The sequence below is a fragment of the Diceros bicornis genome, chromosome 26 (genome assembly GCF_020826845.1).
Source record: "Diceros bicornis minor isolate mBicDic1 chromosome 26, mDicBic1.mat.cur, whole genome shotgun sequence".
NCBI classification, from domain to species: Eukaryota; Metazoa; Chordata; class Mammalia; order Perissodactyla; family Rhinocerotidae; genus Diceros; species Diceros bicornis.
The window spans coordinates 35,790,170-35,811,564 of record NC_080765.1 but is presented as its reverse complement, the minus strand read 5'-3'; the positions used below and the strand labels follow the sequence as shown (position 1 = coordinate 35,811,564).

Sequence of the window (21,395 nt, the reverse complement as noted above, 5' to 3'; positions counted from 1 at the left end):
TAATTTCCCAAACAATATTCTGTTAAAATGTCTCTGAAGCAATATTAAAACTGAATATCAACTGCTTGTAAAAATTTCTCCCAGGAGTTAGCATCAACAAAATGCAGCCATCGGTGCCATTCAGATCCTGCCCTATGGTTTTCATGTGTATCTCCTTCCTTGTTCGGATCCATTAAATCTTTCTATTACCAGATATCACGGTAGTATTTTACATAAACATAAAAAATGAAACTCTTACTTCATTTGTACATCAAAATGAATCTCTCCTTTAAATATTGCCCAACAGAGTAAACCTAATGGAGAAGAAGAAAGATCTAATTTCATGAGAAAAGAGGAAGGAAAATTTAAACAATGAAAGATTTTAAAACAGTCTATGATAAGATATTTTCCAGAACAAATACTACTACAAATAAAAAAAAAAAAAAAAACCACATGGGGGTCTTAAATTAAGTATTTCCTTGTTTCTGCTTGTCTGAAGTTATCCAGAACACTTACAGATAATCTCGCTATGGAATTTCAGTATGAAGATCTCTGGGAACAACACCAGATTAAGTTCCTATGCCACTCTTACTAATTGTGACCCTCTACAGATGAGGAAGTAAATGCACCAATGGATAAATGCACCAATGTCTGTTCTCTGCCAAGAACTGAAACAGATGACCCACTCCCATGTGAAAGATAAGGATGTGTCTGGAAAACGCAGGAAGCCTGGTTTGAAGTTGTCCAAGACCTGTCAGTTTCACTACTTAATACTGACACTGTCCTGTCAATGCAGCAGTCACAAAGGGGGCAAGCCCTCTGAAACAGCAAGCCGAGCACCCAGTCACTCTCAGACTGAGGTAGGGTGCACAAACACCCCAATCACATGCAAGTCAGTGGGGCCGCGTCTGTGGACCAAGCTTCCGAGCGGATGAGTGAAGGCAGCGGCGTGCCAGCTATGCAGCCTGCTGGGACACAGGACGGTCCTGCCTGGCATGCCCACCATATTCATTGCAGCCTCTCTTCACTACCACCCACCTGTAAAGGGGTCCATGCCAAATGACAGGTTAGAGCTGATCAGTGCATCCAAGGATTTGGTTAGCTCAACAGACCTAAAAGCAACACTTTCCTTAATTGCAGGCTCCACTAGGAAAAGATTGTACTACGTGTTATATGTACAGAGGTGAAAAGAAAGATTGCATAATGGGACACTGAGTGTTCTCACTTTGATTTCAACCAAATTTGTTACTTTTTCCAAGTACCTGCGGAAGAATTAGGTGAATCTTCCACTACATTTCACTCTTCTCCCATCTCAGGCTCCTTCCTTTCCAAAGGGGCAAGTTAAAATGCAGCTGAAAGGAAGAGGCTGGCAAGGGAAACCAACACCCCTGATTTTCTCAAACCTCGCCACACAACAGAAAAGTTAAGGTAGAAATCCACAACAAGATGATTCATCTGCAGAAATACGGTATCAAGAAAAAGAATAAAGACAATATCATCTTCAATTAAAGTGAAATTCAACGGTCGTAGGAATTACAGATGTTCAATACACAACTAAATTTAACTAACCTCGATCCTACAACTATATATATACAACTATAATAAGAAAAAAATGACCAAAGTCACAGGAAACTGAGGATATGGCTTGCTGTACTCATCTCACCAAATGAAGATCCTAGGTCTCCATTCACCTAATTACCCAGCACTCGGAGCCGTCTATGGACACTGTGCCACTTAGTGTACAAGCTGCCTGCCAGGCCAGGAGAGGCCTTGCCACCCTGCAGCAAGCCCATTTTTGCAGCAGCGTTCCTGTCAGGCAAGAGCCAGAATAACTCTCCTGAAGCTCTGCAAAATGTACCTCTCCTTGAAAAACAAATGAAAGGTAGGCAGCCCAGAAATCTTTTCCCCTAAGGGCTCTGGGTCGAATAACCTGGAGGCGAAAGGAAAGGCAGAAAGGAACAAACAGTCCAGTCTCAGGTCTCATTATTCGTGGCAGTTATAGTCTGTGAAGTCTCCATGAACACTGAACCATTGCTCCTAGGGGAAAACCAGGGTTAGGTTCCTGAGAGCCTTTGGGTACATTTATGTAAACCAATCAACACGTACTCTTGTTTTGTGTGTGCTTCTGTTTAAGGATACCTTATTTAATAGACACTGTTAATCCATTAATATTGAACTCATGAACAACAGCACTATAACTCGTGCCTGAACGAAGCTCATCTAACACATGCATTTTCTCCATAAGGCACAGCACAGTCTTCTTGTGCTGAGGAACACTAGACAGCACTCTGGCACTATACTTGGAGGCCATTTTAAACGGCAAAATCACCAATGAAAAGCACAAACGTGAAAAGCGTAGCACTAAACAGACTGTGAAAAGGACACTTGTTTACAGTATGAGAGCTGCAACATGAAGGCAGAGCGTCGCCTTGTTCAACCTCAACTGGGGAACGTGTGTGTCGGGTGACTCAAATTTTTACCGCTCTGCGCATGTCAGTGAATGACCACAAAAGCTCTGTGAGTACTGATTTTGAGGTTATAAAAAAAATGTTAACGAGTAGGTGAATTCACAAACACAGAATCTGTGCATAATGAGGACTGACTGTACTTTTAAGGCCATTCCCAAACCAGCTGCCCAAATGAGTCTGAGAATGTCTGCAGAATCCTCATATTACTTATGAACCTACTCAAAAGCTACCCTCTATAACAGAAAGCTGCTCCAGTAACTAGACAGCCCCCTGAGGACGCTCTGAGGGAGACCCCTGACTGCATAGATAAAGAGATTAATTAGAATGGCAACCTAGCTGTAGGAAGCCAGGGGAAAGAAAAAGACAGACAACTAAAAATCATTGTGGCAACAGTTTTGGTCTTTTGTTGAAAAAGCACAGGGGGGAGAAGACTTTAACCGGAGGTCAGTTACAGCAATAAACATGGCCCTACCTGAGGGACGCGTCATTCTGTAAGCTGAGCATGGAAACACTGAGAGCTTTACACTCACAGTCTCCACGATGCCACAATGCACACTTTGTGTAAAATCAATTTTGTAATATAATTTTAATGTCTAGATTTCTGAATGGGGATGAGATGGGGGAAGAAATGAACATTTACTGAGCAGCTAGTACCAGGCACTGTGTTGAGAACATTCCTTTATTACCTCAATCAATTCCTCCCAGCCCAGAGAAGTGGATTTTCTCATCTTCACTTTACAGCTGAAGGCTCAGAGAGGTTAAGTCAAGCACCAAGATCACACAACCAATTTTACTCCAAGTCCATCATACCATCTGGGTTTCAAGTGGTTAAAATAAACTGAGAGATTGCTTGGGTATTTCAACTAGTCGAGTATTCAATGAAGCATTGAATTGAGCAGAGTATTGCTTATAAACTTAATTCATGAGTTTTCCTTTAGGTACTCAGATCTTTTCCAAAAAGAGAAGAGGGAAAAAATGTTTTCTTTCTATGGCAACTTGTCTCATCTCTATTCATAAATCTCCAAACCAAATCACGCAAGACTGCACACAGATCAAACAGCACCTAACAGAAGTCTTCATCCTGCCTCCTACGAGAGTGTCACTTTAATCCGAGCGCAAAGTTGGCCCTGAGCAAGCACCTAACCAAGGCCCAGTGCCGCGTTTCTCTGGCCCCAGACTCTGCAGGTTTGGTCCCACGAATGTTCCATGTTGCCTCTCTGGTGCTATACTGCATGAGGGGTACATTGTGAACACCGCATGCTAAATCTGTCCACATCACTTAGCATGAATAAGCATTTAGATGACAAGTTTTACTTGAAGAGGGAAAGGGAAAGGTGGGTTGGTTGCTAGCACGACAGCACCATCTTCTGGTTGGTGAAATGGAATTAAGACATAGAAAGTCACATCTGGAGTTAAAAAGCACTTCAACAGTTTGGTAGCCCAGAAGGGTGGCAAACTAGAAAATTTAGTTTCCGCAAGATCTGAACAAGTCAGTAGTAAGTAAACACCCTCAGAGACCAATCACAGAACAGAAAAAATTTTAACTAGAGGTCACTACTGGTCGTCATTCCACTTTTGGAAACACTGCAGCCATGCCCAGCCTCTCAGCTCTCCCATAGTGTAGAACCTGTCATGTCTTATGAACGAAATTCCTTATCATGTCATCAGAGTCACACTCATACCCCCCAGGGTGCACAAAAAGGCTCTCTGCTGCTCACACACAAAGCTGAAATTTGATGGGGGCAGCAAGCGCGATTAAGGCCCTCAGAATCTGGCCCTTTCCAACCATATCTCTCTCTGGTACTGGTTAGCAGTTAGGGAGCGTCACCCTCTCTTAGGAGTTCTAACAAGTTGAGGGACAGATAGAGGAGCTAATGATGACTTAGACCTTTACATTCCCCCAAAGTATAGGACTCCTTAGTGGATTGTGTTGGAAATGGATCTTGGGCCTGAGGTCCAAATGGGCCTTCCTACTATAGCCACTGCCACTCGCGAAAGAAATCCAGACCAGAAGACCCCATGAATGAAAAGACCTGAAAGCTGCAAGGAGCCTCTAAGCTCCATAACTCTTTCCTGATCTCTGCAGCCAGAAGAGACCTCAGCAGCTGGTTTCCAGGCCTGCCTTCTTCAATGCAGTGGCCCCACTCACTGGTCAAAAAGGCCCTTGGGTGTCAGCCTCTTCCTGACTTCACCTATCAGATATGTCATTTGTCCTTCTTCCAAGAGGATGACCAAGCAAGGGGGATGGAGAGCAGGGTCAGATGCTTTAACCACAATATTCCTCTCTTGGTGAGAAGCACAGAAGTCTCCCCCTGGCCAACAGGGAAGTAAGGGTGAAGCCATGAGCATTCCTACCAGACACTGTAGACATGAATCCTCAGCCCCAGACTGGTCTAGAGACAGGACACACTTGAGGGTCGAGATCTTCGTCAGAGCTACCTTCCCTTCCTCCTCTACCCCTACCACCAACACCTGCCACACTGTTCTGCACACACGGAAAAGAACAGTCTCCTAAACCATCTGAGTTCAAACTTTTTTTGACCACGACCTACAATACTTTTATTACAACCCAGTACACATACATATATATCTGCACGTACAGATTTATACCTGAAAAAAAGGTACATTAAAAAAAGCCAACCTAGGGGCCAGCCCGGTGGCATAGCAGTTAAGTGTGCGCGCTCCGCTGCAGCAGCCCGGGGTTTGGATCCCAGGCGCGCACCGATGCACCGCTTGGCAAGCCATGCTGTGGCAGCGTCCCATATAAAGTGGAGGAAGATGGGCATGGATGTTAGCCCAGGGCCAGTCTTCCTCAGCAAAAAGAGGAGCATTGGCGACAGATGTTAGCTCAGGGCTAATCTTCCTCACAGACACACAAAAAAAAGCAAACCTACCTTTATCATAAGGGACTCACTCTGAAATTTTCTAACTTCTTCCTTTTATAAAAATGCTGGTCACACTCACTAAAATGATTTCACAACCCACTGAGTGTGAACCACAGTCTGACAAACACTACTGTAAACATGCACTTTCACTCCTACCTCTGTTGTGCTTGCCTGCTCCTCTCTCTTCCCTGACAAACCAGAATCATCCCTCTAACAAGGACCAAATCAAGGCCTCTCCTCCAAGCCTTCCCCAGCTCTGTGTCCAGCACCGCCCCAAGTACCAAGGATGCAAAATAATAACTATAGCTAGTCCCCATTTCAAGCAACCAAGTCTATTGGGTGGGACAAATATATATATATGATATGCCTTAGCTCAGTCATCTCCCCTTCCTCTGAACACAAAAACACTTGCCATGTGTATTCACTCACTTATTTATTCACTCATTCACTTCTCACCTTGACTCGCTCCCACACCATTTGTGTAAACATTTAAATGTTTATCAAAAGATGACTCCGTCAAGTAGGATTTCTTTTTTTACAATCTTGTTTGTCAAGGGATAATTTTCACGAGCTCTAAATTAGGAACTGAAGTGCACTGTCACTGATTCTTGGAAGCCAATGGCCCATTTATTATTCTGTGTAGCATTTATAGATATGGCAGGTTCCCAGATAAATTCAATTTGGCCTCAGTCTCTTAGAGAAGGCTATGAACCAGAGTAAATGCAAATACCAACCTTCCAGGCTTTAAAAATAAATAAAAACTAGTTGAATATATCCATCTATTTTCGACCCTGTGCTACAAGGCGACCATATACACACGGAAGAGTGCCACCGGGGAAGCCCCCTCTGAAAACAATCAGGCTTCCCAAGGGCAGCTCCCCGTTAGGTTGAAAACTTGGCACTCAATATCTGGAAAGTGTTTCGAAAGGCCTAGACTTTTAAAAGAAAACTAGTTGGATGCAATATTTTCATGTTAAAACTTGATTTAACAACAACAAAATAAAACACATCAAATCAGTATCACAGGAAGGCTTATACAAAGGATAAGATTTAAACTCATTTTTAACATACAAATTCCATATTTCCACCTTCTAATTTTCCTCCTGCCACTCCACCATATGTACCCTCTGCTCCAGCATACCAAAGAATGTGCTGGTCCCACTTTGCACCAAAGCTTTCTCTTCTACTATGCTAACTCCAACTCATTATCTGAGGATCAGCACAGGCATCACCTACTCCAGGAAGCCTACTCTGTTGGCTTCTGAGCTGGTTCTCCCTCCCCTGGCAACGTTCCTTATCACAGCACTCAGCCTACACTGATGTGCTGGTTGTCTAGATACTCATCTGCATCACTAGACCATGAATTCCTTGAGTGCACAGACTATTATTTCATCTTATTCCCCATCTAAATTCAGTCCCTCAGTTCTTCAACAGTAGACAGGCAAATATTTATGCAAAGAATAACACTGCAGGTTTCAAATGAAAACCATCTTTTAAAAATCTTGCAAAATACCTTCATAATTATTCTCTTCTGTTGTTACTAAAAAGAACACTCAATATAAAAACATAAGGTATCTAGCAATATACAGTGATAAATAATGAGGAATAAAAGGCTTACACTCCATCTGAAAATACAGTTATAAAAATGAACACCTAAACGTGACCCTGCTCATGCTATAAAGTGATTCAAACCTATTTTGGGAATTAACAGACCATTACTAAAATCAGTAGATATCCTATAAAAAGCTCATTTTTTTGGTTACATCATATACTATAATAGTTTAGTTCCCTTCTCTTTAAATTATTTATATAATAACAATAAAGGATTTGTGTGGGGGGGAAATCTCAGTTTCAAAATTTTATTTTAATGTGTCTGTCTTTTCTATGTTCCTTCTCCCAATACTGTAGGAGTTTGCCCTTGGCCTCAGATGAAATCTGAAAACAAGTCTCTATGAAGTTCTCCACACTGCTCCAATTCACATGCAGAAAGGATAAAAGACAATGTAATATAAAGTCTTATTACTAAACAATTATTTTAAGCCATGTTTGCTTTTTATAATCATACAACCTGAAAAACACTCATTAATACCTAAATATATTAATATGAGGTGTAAAAGTTAAGGTAAAATCCTGGTCTGAAGTACTAGGGTCACCACTACCACCATCAATTATAAGTTACTTAACCCTCCAGTGGTCTAGCATTTTCTAGCGTTTTTGCTAACATAGTCAAGTGACCTTCACCCTGCTACTAAAGTGATGTTTGGGCTTCTTTCCAGGACAAACAAACAAAATGGTTGTAAAAACACTCAGCAGTGGAAGTATTATCAATAAACATCACAAATCAAAAATGTTTCATATTCACCTTTTCAGAATACCAGACAAACCAAAAAGCTGAAGAATGAAAACTCAGAGAAACTAATTCTATAAATTTCATGACTAGAAAAAAGATGCCATACAATAACTACAGTCAACCACATGAAGGAACTGCTCTGCCAGCTAAGCGTTTCAGAAGCAAGAGGCTTCCCTTTGCTGTGCTCCTGCAATATAAAAAACCAAGTAATAATTTTTTAGTCTTAAATTTAAATATTTTAGTACAATGTTCACAATGGGAAAATCAGAAAATAGAAAAAACACAGGAAAGTAAAATCTACCTGTAATTCCATCACCCCAAGAGATTCATTGGTAACATTTTTAGTAGCATAATAATATTCTGAATTAGCCACTTAAGTGCTCCAAAATCATTTCACTTATATTTCAAATTTGCTAAAACCAGATTTATTTCATTTTTAAAAATAGTAAGATTGTAGACCAAAAGGAATCATGCAGGAGAAAACAATGTAAACATGTAAAGACTAACACAACACAGCTAACCAACTTAATCAACCAGTTCATCATTTCTGCTGACAAAAACAACAACAAAATGGCATTTGAAACCTCAGGAAGAAGAATCAGAGACATGTTTACAGTGAGACTGCAACCTTAGTCTCTCAGTGGCCTGAGAGCAATCAGGCAGGTTAATCTCACTGCCTTAAATTTCCTCTTACCACCAGCAACCTAAAACATTTACAGAGAGCTAACTATGGTTGTGGTACGAAATCAGGCACAATGGTACCTGCTTTCTAAAGGATTCTACATAACCTTAAAAAGTATGCATGATAAACTGGTGCAGCCACTATGGAAAACAGTACGGAGATCTCTCAAAAAATTAAAATAGAAATACCATACAACCCAGCTATCCCACTACTGGGTATTTATCCAAAGAACTTGAAATCAACAATTCAAAGAAACTTATGCACCCTTATGTTCATTGCACCATTATTCCCAATAGCCAAGATGTGGAAGCAACCCAAGTGCCCATCAACTGCTGAATGGATAAAGAAGATATGGTGTATATATATACATTGGAATACTACTCAACCATAAAAAAGACAAAATTGTCCCATTCGCAAAAATATGGATGGAACCTGAGGGTATTATGTTAAGTGAAATAAGCCAGACCAGAGAAAGACAAACACCATACGATTTCACTCAGATGTGGAAGATAAACAAATACATGGACAAAGAGAACAGATTAGTGATTACCAGAGAGGAAGCAGGTTGGGAGGTGGGCATAAGGGGTAACGGGGCACATATATACAGTGACTGACAAATAATAATGTACACCTGAAATTTCACAATGTTATAAACTATTATGACCTCAATAAAAAAAAGTATGCATGATAAAAATAACAGAAACAACAATAAAAAATACAACTACACTGGGGCCAGCCCAGTGGCGCAAGTGGTGAAGTGCGCACGCTCCGCTGCAGCTGCCCGGGGTTCGCCAGTTCGGATCCCGGGTGCGCACTGACGCACTGCTTGCCAGGCCATGCTGTGGCGGCATCCCATATAAAGTGGAGGAAGATGGGCACAGATGTTAGCCCAGGGCCTGTCTTCCTCAGCAAAAAAAAAGAGGAGGATTGGCAGATGTTAGCACAGGGCTGATCTTCCTCACACATACACACAAAAATACAACCACATTCAAAAATACACAAAATTATATGAGTAAATGGAGACACACATTATATTCTCAGTCATAAAGATTGAAAATGTCTCAATAAAAATGTCAGTGGAATTAATTTTTTAAAATGTCAGTGAAAATCCCAATGGGTTTTTTTGAGTGACCCTAACAAAATGATTCCAAAGCTCAATTAGAAGAATAAATAAAAGCTTATTTAGAAATATGAGTCACGAGCCCTAAAATTGTTTAAATTAAGCGTCCAACAAGGAACTGGTTAAACAAATGATGATACACTCATATGACGAAATGTTATTCAACTAAATACAAAAAAAATGTAACGGAAGGATTTATTACATAGATAAGAAGCACTGTTAAGTTAAAAGAACAAACTATAAAACAATATGCAAAGTATAAGATATTATGAATGAAATATATACTTAAATATCATATATACAACTGAAAGGTAAATCTCAAATATTATCGAATTATCTTTGTTAATTAAGAGAGAGGCAATAGAAAATTTTTTTGGTGGTTTAAAATTTTTCTATTAACAAAATAAATTATCACTGTTTAATAAGAAAGAGGGAAAAATAAGTTGGTTTTAGATTTTTTTTAAGATCATCCTTATAGACCTAATGATTTCGCTTCTTCAGAATTTATTTTAAGAAAATAATCAGAGATATCGACAAAGACTAAGGTACAAAGCTACTCATTAAAGAATTAATTTATTTATTTTTTTAAAATTTTTTGTTTATTGCAGTAACATTGGTTTATAACATTGTAGAATTTAAAATAGTAAAAATTTAGATATAACTTAAGCATCCAAAAGGGATACAGTTAAATAAGTTATGTTTATCTGTATAATGAAATATAATGCATCTATTAAAAGAAAACTCTTCTAGAAAAATGTGTAATGGCATGGGAATGTATTTAAAGTCAGATTCTAATTAGTATTTAAAATATTATAAAAGCACTCATCTAGACAGAATAAAACAACTGAAAGGAAATACTAACCAAAATACTACTAGTATTCATGTCTAGGTTGTGAGACCATGGTTGAACTGTTTTCTTCTTTATATTTTCAAATACTGTTCACATTTTCAACAAGTTTGATTTACTTCTAAAACTAGACGTGGGAGAGCATAACAAAAGCCATTTTTTACAAATAATATTACAATTAAATTTGATACATCTACTGAATAGTGCATCACAAAGCGAATGTTCTTAGATCCAGATAACATGGGCCCTAGAAAGCAAAAATCAAACCCAATGCTTTGGACAAGAAACGATTTAACACGAAGATTCAGCCTCCAGAGCACAAACACTGCACTTCCCCTGGCTGCGCTTGAACTGCCGGAGGACTCATTTTCTCATTGCTGCTTTAACACTGGTAATTATATTAAGAACTTGGGAAGCCGTCTCTGGCAGTCAGGAAGCTTTTTGCCCTATTCTCATTTTGCCCAGCTAATGCCCTAAAGAATACTAATTAGAGAGAGTCCAACTTATTGTCACGCGCTTAAATAAATCTGCCTGATACAGATTTCATAGCAGAGATGTATAAAACTGCTAATTCTCAAGAGTAAACACACGGAGGAATTAGGAAAACAAGAAGGTTCTTAATAAATATTATTAAAAATTTCCACAGTGCTTTTCATGGATTAAGTGATTTAGAGGGGGAAAAAAGAGCCAGTTGCTCTTACAAGTTTTCAAATCAGAAGATATTTACACGAAACATAAAGACATTTATACTTCTCACTAATAATAATTTTCCTTTATCAAACTGAAGTACTCAATAAGCCACTACTGCAAAAAAAATCTTGTTTGTATAAAAACAAATACATTGTTTCCAGTATCCAGTACTTACAGGCATAAAAATCATATATCATTTAAACACACAAGTTAAGTAAGTTATCAGTCCCTCCCTCTAAAACAAGCTTATTTCATAGAACTCTCATTTTAAAAAGTCATGTCATAGTTGAACTCATTTATCTATTGATATATTTATAATTCAAGGTAACTGTTGTAAATGTTGAGGAAGAGGGAGAATCTCCCACTGCCCTTTCCCTTAAGGTTCTTAATGGCTGGCCAAATAATTAAAAGACAGGTTAGCAGGAGAAAATAACACCAAGTTTAATAATATGTATAACATGGGAGAAACCAGGGAAACTGAGTTTCTCGACAAAATGACAGAGATTCTCATCTTAAATACCATCTTTAGCTAAAGACAAAGGAGGATGTTGGGGATGGGGGGAGTCACTTATGGGAGATTACCAGAAAAGCACAGTAAACAAGAGTAGGGTTATTATGCAGATTTAAGGCCTCACCTTCCACACTGATAAGTTTTTAGAGATGAGGTCATCACCCCTCTTCCGAGTACAGAGAGGGAGATACCTTTACAAATGGAGATTTCTCTTATAAATGTAAATGTTTGTCTGGCAACTCTTTTTAGGGCCACCTAGAGAATGTGGCCGGGGAGAGACAGAATTTTTGATAAGAGGGGCTTGGGCATCTTTCCTATTGTGACATCTATTTTACATTATATTACAGCCATCATATGATAGTGGCTCCTTCCTGGAACAGGTCTTCTATGTTAAATTCTTCAGGCAGTTTGGGGAAGGTCAAATGTCCATCAGAGAAAATAATCAAGGTAAAGAGACATATTTCAAGGTGGCCAATTTTGATCTCTCACATAAACCAACTCTACACAGAGTTTAAGATTGGTAAAATTGAAATTAAATTAAACTTTTAAAATTAAATTAAAAGTTTAAGATTGGCAAAATCATGCAAAAGAAAACATTCATTTTTTGGTTTTTCTTGACTGTTTTGTGCATTTCCTCTTTGACAAGAATAAATATACAGTAACACATTAGCCAACTATGAAAAGCACCACAAACAAAAGCAAAGATACTGAATACTTTGTCTGGATTTTGTCTATTGATATGCACGTGAATCTGAAAGGAAGTGAAATTTAGCCACTTTTAATTGGTTAAAGGAGGTAAGTAGCAGGTTTTTTTTTAATGCATTAACATGAGATTCTCTTAAAATGCTACTAAACAAAGAGAAAGAGGTAGTTTAAGCATGGTATAATGTGGCAGGAAGCTGTGTATCAAAAGCAGATCCTACAAAAGCAACAATTGAAAAGCACAGGTAAAGTGCTTTTGCCTAGTATGGAGAAGTAAGTTCCTAACAAATTGACCTTTCTGCTAATAACAACTATAAGCTCTGGAAAAAATATAAAAAACATGTACCTGAGGGCTCTGCAACATGAACAGAAACAGGTAGATTTTGGAGAGCAGTCAAAACTTGGAGGAAGCAAACCAGCACACAGTGAATTTCCTGGGGGTTTCTGTGTGACTTTGGCCTAAGGGGAAACTGTGGTTAAAGGGATATGGCGCAACTAAAACTCTGATGGAAAAATCCTATGTCTTTCTTGTAGAGGAACCAGGAGAAGAAGCATTTGGGCAACCAGTGGCAATGGAGAGTGAGAAAGGAATCCAGAAGACAGGAAACCAGAAAATGGGAACCCCTAAATTTTGTGTACAGACTCAGCCCATGTGTCTGGCTGACCCTTAATCATGCATGTAGCAGACTGAAGGCAGTCTGAGCTAGGAGCTGAGCCACTGCCCACCGCAGGCATGAATGAGTTTGTAGTTTGAGTTTAAGTTAATTTCTTTCTAAAACTAAAACAAAAATATCAACACTCTTCTGAGGAATATAAGTGAATCTGAAGTCTCCACAAAAGAACGTTCACAATGTCCAGGAAACAATCCCAAATTATACAACATATGAAGAGCCAGGAAAACATGACCCATTCTAAGGGAAAGGTGATCAAAAGGTACCAACACCTAGATGACACATATTTTCAGAATTATTAGACAAATACTTTAAACAAGCTATTCTAACCATGTTCAATGAGGTAAAGGAATACAGTCTCAAAATAAAAGAAAAATATGAAATCTTAACAGAAATAGAAAATATAAAAGTAAACTGAATGGAAATACAGAACTGAAAAATATAATATATGAAATAAAATATTCACTGGATGGGTTAATAGTAGAATAATGATAACTGAAGGAAGAGTCAGTGAGCTTGTAGATCAACAGAAATTATCCAATCTGAAGAAGACAAATAAGAAGGTAGAAAAAAATGAAGAGATCAAGAACTACTGGAACAATATCAAAAAGTCTCCTACATATAGGTAATTGGAGTCCCAGAAGGAGAGGCAAGAGAATATAGAAGAGAAAAAATAATGTTTGAATAATGTCTAAAAACTTCCCAAATCTAGTGAGAGACATAAATTTGCAGATTTAAGAAACTCAGTCAACCCCAAGAGAATAATTACAAAGGAAGCCATACCTACGTATATCATAATCAAACTGCTCAAAATGAATGGTAAAGAGAAAATCTTGAAAATGGCCATAGAAAAACAAACTGTTACATATAGAGCAAAAATGATTCAAATGACTGCAGCCTTCTCATCAGAAACCATGGAGGCCAGAAGGCAGTGGAACAACATCTTTAAAATGTTGAAAGAAAAACCCAGAATTCTATATCCAGCTAAAATACCCTATGTGGATGAAGGCAAAATAAAGACATTTTCCGAGAAATGAAAGCTAAGAAAATCAGTTGCCACCACACCAGCACTATAAGAAATACTGATGGAAGTTCTTCAGGCTGAAGTGAAATTATATCCAAAAGAAACCTGGATCTTCAGGAATGAATGAAGACATCTGAAATTGTATCTGGGTAAGTAGAAAAGAATTTATCCTCTTCATTTCCTAAAATACATATGACTGTTTAAAGCAAAATTATAACACCACTTTGTGGGATTTAGAATAGATGCAGATATAATACATACGCCAACTACAGCATGAAAGACAATGGAGACTGGAATAAATGGACCTACATAGATGTAAGGTTTCTACATTCTACATGAAGTAGTACAATATGAACGCTAAGTAGACTGTGAAAAGTTATAGATATATATTGAAATTTCTAAAGCAACCACTAAAAAATAATGAAAAGTGGTAGTGCTAAAAAGCCAATAGAGAAATTAAAATGGAATTCTTAAAAAAAATTCAAATGATCCAAAAGAACATAAGAAAGGGAGAAACGGGCTGGCCCGGTGGCACAAGTGGTTAAGAGAACGCACTCTGCTGCGGTGGCCCGGGGTTCGCTGGTTCGGATCCCGGGTGTGCACCGATGCACTGTTTGTAGAGCCATGCTGTGGCGGCGTCCCATATAAAAAGTAGAGGAAGATGGGCATGGATGTTAGCTCAGGGCCAATCTTCCTCAGCAAAAAGAGGAGGATTGGCATCAGATGTTAGCTCAGGGCCGATCTTCCTCACAAAAAAAAAAAAAGAAAAGAAAGGGAGAAACAAAGGAACAAAAAAGAAAGGGGACAAAGAACAAATTTTAAAATGACAGGATTAACCATATAATTACTTAAATGTCAATGGACTAAATACCCCAATTAAAAGTCAGAGCTATCAGAATGGATAAAAAAGCAAGACTATACACGGTCTACAAGAGATTGATTTCATATACACACAGATATGTTGAGAGCAAACGGAAGGAAAAGGATATATCAGACAAACATAAAAAACACAAGAAAGACAGATTGACTACATTAATATCAAATAAAGTAGACTTAAAAATAATAGTAACACAAAAGATAAAAAGAGACATTTTATAATAATAAATGAGTCAACTTGTCAGAAAGACAATCATAAATGTGTATGTACCTAGCAACACAACTCCAAAATATACGACATGAAAATTAACAAAATTAAAGGGAGAAACAGATAATTCCACAATCATAGGAAATTTTAACACCTCCTCTCAAAATCTGATAGAACTACTAAATAAAACATCAGTAAAGACACTGAATAACTGAACAACAGTGATATTTATAGACCAAACCATACACCCCAGAATTCACATTCTTTTCAAGTGCACATAGTATGTTCAGCAAGATAGACCTTATGCTAGATCATAAAGCAAGTTTCAGTACATCTAAATGGGTTGAAATCATATAGAAATCTCTAATCACAACATAATTAAATTAGAAATTAGTAACAATAAGAGAGCTAGGAAAATTCTAAGTACTTGCAAATTAAACAACACACTTCTAAATAATCCAGGGTCAAAGGAGAAATTAGAAAATTTATCTAATTTAATGATAATGGAATTACAACATATAATTTGTGAGATGCACCTAAAGCAGTGCTTAGAGGATAAATTATAGCTTTAAACGTTTGTATTAGAAACAAAACAAAATGTCAAAAATCATGATTTGGAGAGAGTCTTAGCTATATACACACTGCTAGCTGGGGGTGAGGCTCTGTGCACCCACACAGGAGATGAGAAGGTACAGCCAGAAGTAAAACCGGGGCAGACTTGTAAACTGCTTGAATGCTGAATGTGTTCCCCAACCCAGCTGGCAAAGGGCGGAAGCCTTACTGGCCCACGGTGTTTAAGCACAACAGCTGACCAATCACTGGCTGGTCCAGGGGCAACCTCTAGGAAGCCAGGCTTAAAAAATTTTTAGAAGAATTAAAAAAAACAAAATCAATCACTTAAGGTTCTAGCTCAAGAAGCTGGAAAAAGAAGGTCAAAGTAAATTCAAAGCAAGTAAAAGGAAGAAAAAAGAGAGAAAGAAAAACAAAAACCAACAAAATAGACAATAGCAAACAATACAGAAAAATGAACTAAGCCAAAAGCTGGTTCTTGAAAAGATCAACAAAATCAGTAACCCTAGCTAGGGCAATCAAGGAAAAACGAAAACTCACGTCGCCAATATCACGAATGAAAAGCAGTTATCACTACAGATTCTGCAAACATTAAAAAGATAACAAAAAGCACAGATAAATTTTAAAGTTATAAGCAGCCTTTTAGCAAATACAATGCTGAATAATCACCTCAGAAGAGTCATATCCACAACCCTAATATTTATCTTTTCAGCACAATCAAAAGCTGTGCTTTGAGAAGTATGATTTAATATAAGCACACTCATGCTTTGGACTGAAGTGAAGCCAAGTATCTCCCCTCATCCCAACAAATCATCCTGAACAAGCTCCTAAGGTAGCGTATGAGGAATTTATATAACTACCTGAATTTGGGCTGGCTTTACAAAATAATTGTTAGGTTCTCCTCTTCTAACATGCCTTTATCAATTTCTGCTTTTTAAAAATTTCTTGTAGTATTCACAGTGTGAATCTCCCATCCCCAGCTTTCAAAATAACTGAAAAGTTTATTTTTCTCCAGCTATTTCTATAAAAATTACAAGCAGAGAGATAAGGTCTTATAATGCACTTCAGGACACTCAAGACAATGTCAAAATATTGAGGGTATGAGGAGCAAGTTCCACGACTTTTGAAATACTGTTGAGCTCTTCTCTCATTTAACAAAACTACATTAGGAATATAAAAATCTGAATGAGCTATTCAGATGTTACCATTCAAGGTGATTTCTTACTCAACTACTTTTGAGAAAAATTCTCAAGCAGTGAGGCTAAGTGATCTTCTGTCCCATCTGAAGAACCACAGGGAGAACGCTGAACCTACAGCTTGTCCCGGTTATCACCATCTGAATGCCAAAGCCACCAGGGACCCTCATCTTCACAGTAGCAGCAAACAAAAAACAACAGGAATCAAAGCAAATGGCACTTGGTTGAGGGTTTTAATAATTAATATAATAAGGTTTCCTAGAGCAAGAGAACTTTCATATTCAAGATGCTAAAAATGGTTTTTAAAAAATCTTGATTAGCCCTTATGATTGTTTCTTCAAAATATGCTACTAGAAAACACATATTTTTAAGAGAAAAAAAATCTTAATTACTAAAGAAGAAATTACTGTATCACCATTAAAAAAAAATCTTGATTAGTATTAGCATTATCAAAGAAAAAGACAGGTGTCGGTTAAAAAGCAACTCCTTAAATGTAAATCAAAAACAGCTTGTAACAGAGCCAAAGAAGCCATTACAAGCTGCTATATAAATAGGCATTTAATGATTTTTCCAATGTTACATTATTGATCTAACAGCCCTTCTGTTTCCGCTGAAATGAATAAGTAATTTCCTTAAGATAACATTAATAGGATTTGCAGCACATTAGATACCCTAGGTCTCTCTCATCATTAGAATTACCACTATAAAAAACAAATTTTACATTGCCTTTCAATGAAGCATCTGCATAGTTTTAGAAATCACGGCAAAAGACCACAGACATTAGATATATCCATCACGTGCAAAAAAGGCATTTCTAAGTCTAATTACCTTGAATATCATTTATTCAGCTCAATAAATAATTAATATATACTTACTAATGTCAGACACTACGACTCTAAGCACTGAAAACACAATGGTGAACAAGAGATATGGTCCCTGCTCTCAAAGAGTTTACAGTCTATCCGGGAAGACAAACAAGGTGTGTCAGTAAAGGATGCCAGGCTAGCAGAGAAAACAGGGTCCAAGCCCCTGCCAAGGGAGCCAGAGAAGACGTCCCGAGAAACAGATGTTTAAGCTGAGATGAGGAGGGGAGAACGACGTACAGCCAGGCTCTGGAGGGAGGGGATGGGTGAGTACAAGATGGCTTCAGGCAAAGAAAGCTATGGTCATAGGCACAGCACATGCAAATGGCCAAGTATTTATGTTAAGAGTTGTCTTTTGTATAAGAAAAGAGACTATAGCTGCATATATTAAAAGACAACATCCACTTCTTAATCCAGGAGGAAAAAACGTAAAAAGGTCACAATTTCATCTTGGCCTACTCCCCATACTACCCATTCAAACACACATATATTTACTCATGCCACAGGTGTGCCAGGCACTGGAGAAGGATTCAGTGTGAACAAAAGGGACTCAGTATTGCCCTCAGGGAAGCAACAAACCTGGGCAGACAATCAAATCAGAGTGCTTCTTGTGGCTACATGATTCTGAAAAGGAGCTCCCTGATTTCAGGTATTGCTAAATTAAAGTACTGAGCTTAAAAGCTACTGTTTGAAGGATCTTTCAATACTAAGTAAGGGAGCAATCATTACTGAATATCAAATGTGCTATAACAGGAACATTAAAGGAAGCTTTGCCACCCCACACAAATAAACAAGGAATTATGCTTGTATTTTCAAGTAAATACCACTAAGTAGTGTTTTACAGATTTCAAAGCACGTTTACACACTCTCATTTCTACTGTTCACAGCAAGGGAGGCCAACTAGATATTTTAATAATTACCTACCATTTGTCAAGCACTGCTTGTGGAGTGCCAGGCTCTTGCTGGGAACTTAATATCCATGATCTCATTTCACAAAGTCACATCATCATCTCCATCTCTCAAATGAGGAATCCGTGGCTTAGCGAGTTTACATAACTTGCCCAAAGGCGCGTGGCCGACAAGCAGTGGAGGCAAGCCTGATTTCAAAGCCTGTGTACCTCCTTCCATCCCTCTGCATGGCTGCAATGTCACCCGAATGTGACCAGTAAGGGAGCTGAAGTGTGACACTGAGTGGAGGAGGCGTGACTAGACTTGAGGTCAAGAGTTCTCGTTTGGTGTTTTTTCAGCCACAATGAAGTCTCACTACAGTCTTGATCTCAGAGTCCCTGCCCCCACTTGAAGTTATCTTTAGCTCTCTTAATAATTCAATCCCTTTTTGTCCATCTAAACTGTCTTTTTAGGATTGTGGGGGAACTGCTCACAGAAATAAGCAAATATTAAAACATTTAACAAGCAACATCATTAAAACCCTGTATCTGACACTATTCCTGGTGTCATGTACTCCTGAAGTACATTTCACATGGAAATCTACTGTTAAATAACCATAATAAAAGTTCAAAGTAAGCCAAGCTTTATACACAGAATCTCATGTAATCCTCAGAATAACCCTAAGAAGTCCACACTACCATCCTCAGGTCATGTAGATAAGCAGAAGCTTATCAAGGTTAACTTGCCCAAGGTCACACACCGTAGGCAGTACAGCAGTATGATTCCAGAGCCTAAGCTTTGCTTGCCTACAACACAGCCTATGTTCCTGCCATGGTCATATAATCAAAAGAAAAAAACCAAAATATTCTGTATGAATTTGTATATTTGTAGAAGTTTTCATATACAATTACTCATATAGTTACATTATCAGAATTACATAGTTTTAGTATGTGGCACTTTGTTAAATAAGAGGAAAACATTAATTAGACATATCATTTAAAAATTTCACACCTTCTACATAATTAAGCACCAGGGAACTTGAGATCTATTGAATCAATAGCTTCACGATATATATTTTCTTCAATATTTTATTCAATAACTTTTCATCCTAGGAAACCAGAATGTTTGTGATGGTTAATATCAAAATTATTTAGGGTCCAATGAGAGAGGTGGTGCTGCATCTTTTTACAATACGATTTTAAAAGCAAATAAAATACCTTTCAGTTTGTTTGTAAAACAAGTATTTGATGCAATTTAACAATGAATAAATCACAAAAATTTATAAATAAATGGGTAAGTACAGAGACAAACGTGTCAATACAGGTGTCACTTTTTGGTGTTCCCCATTCCGCTCAATTTGCTACTCCTACTTCTCAAAGTAAATCTGCAACTCATTTTAGAAAAAGTGCAACGGGAAAGGAAGAGAACGGAAGTGAAAAAATATATTATGCAGTATATCTAATAAACCAATAAATTTCTTATTTTCTCATCTACACATGATACTAATTATTTCCTTTATTACAGAAACAAGCTCAAACAAACCAGGCAGCAATGCTTGTGAATCAGCTGACTGAGCCCACAGCATTTAGACTGGGGTGGGAGGGAAGGAGGGCAAGCTCCCACTTTAATTAACACACAAATGTCCAAAACACTTACCAATTCGTACTTGTTCAGGCTGGCTGAGAGAAACAAATGCTGATGTGTCATCAATCCAGGATATCTGAATGTTACCTGTCATATCAAATTAAAGGTAAAGTGAACATTGACCATTTAGATAGCTATCAGATTTCATTTGTAGGGCCGGCCCCGTGGCTTAGCGGTTGAGTGCGAGCGCTCTGCTGCTGGCGGCCCGGGGTTTGGGTCCCGGGCGCGCACTGATGCGCCGCTTCTCCGGCCATGCTGAGGCTGCATCCCACATACAGCAACTGGAAGGATGTGCAGCTGTGACATGCAACTATCTGCCGGGGCTTGGGGGGAAAAATAAAAAAATAAAAAAATAAAAGATTTCATTTGTACATCTGATATATTTTAGCATATGTGTTAACCTAAAGAGAGATGAGGTGCTGGTTTAAAGTTTGACCAAAATCTCAGCACTACAGAGAGCTGAAACTTAAATCTACCACTGCAGTTATTTCAGTTAGAACTTCAAGAAAAGAGACAAACCAGGGAAAAAAAGAAGCTTTAAAAATTTGTTTTAAAAACAAAAGAAAGGTCCTTCTGGAATAAATCCTGGGGCACTTCATCATTCAACCCAATCTCACGCCAGGGCTGGAGACTTTTTTCCTATCAAGACCCTAACAAAAATCAGAGACCATGTAAGTTCAAAAACACAGCTATTGAGGCCGGCCCCGTGGCTTGGCGGTTAAGTGCGCGCGCTCTGCTACTGGCGGCCCAGGTTTGGATCCTGGGCGCACACCGAGGCCCTGCTTCTCCGGCAGTGCTGAGGCCGAATCCCACATGCGGCAACTAGAAGGATGTGCAACTATGACATACAACTATCTACTGGGGCTTTGGGGTAAAAAAAAAAAAGGAGGAGGATTGGCAATGGATGTTAGCACAGAGCCCGTCTTCCTCAGCAAAAAGAGGAGGATTAGCACAGATGTTAGCTCAGGCCTGATCTCCCTCACAAAAACAAACAAACAAACAAACAAAAACATAGCTATTTTTTAGCGATACAAACTTTGAAAAGTGCTAATGGGAAACATGAAATGAATTAATGTAGCAAGAAACAAGAAAAATCCAATGTTGATCTCAAGGCCAAGCAAAGAAAACAATTAGCAGAATGGAGGACAAGGAAAAGAAGGCGTCAGAGAGAGAAAACCAAGACAGACTAACAGACAAAAGAAAAAGAGGGGCAGAAAGCAG

At 38.3% G+C, this 21,395-nt stretch overlaps 1 protein-coding gene across 3 annotated transcripts in view; it reads right to left on the bottom strand.

The window, feature by feature from the left end:
* Positions 1-21,395, bottom strand: part of PARN (poly(A)-specific ribonuclease) — a 156,693-nt gene that overhangs the window by 75,129 nt on the left and 60,169 nt on the right. For 2 of the 3 annotated variants that reach the window (XM_058570015.1, XM_058570017.1), the window contains exon 21: positions 20,187-20,261. The exons of the other annotated variant lie outside the window; for it this stretch is intronic. In XM_058570015.1, coding sequence (XP_058425998.1) covers positions 20,187-20,261 — 75 coding nt within the window. The remainder of the gene's footprint in view (positions 1-20,186; positions 20,262-21,395) is intronic. 3 annotated transcript variants of the gene reach the window in all.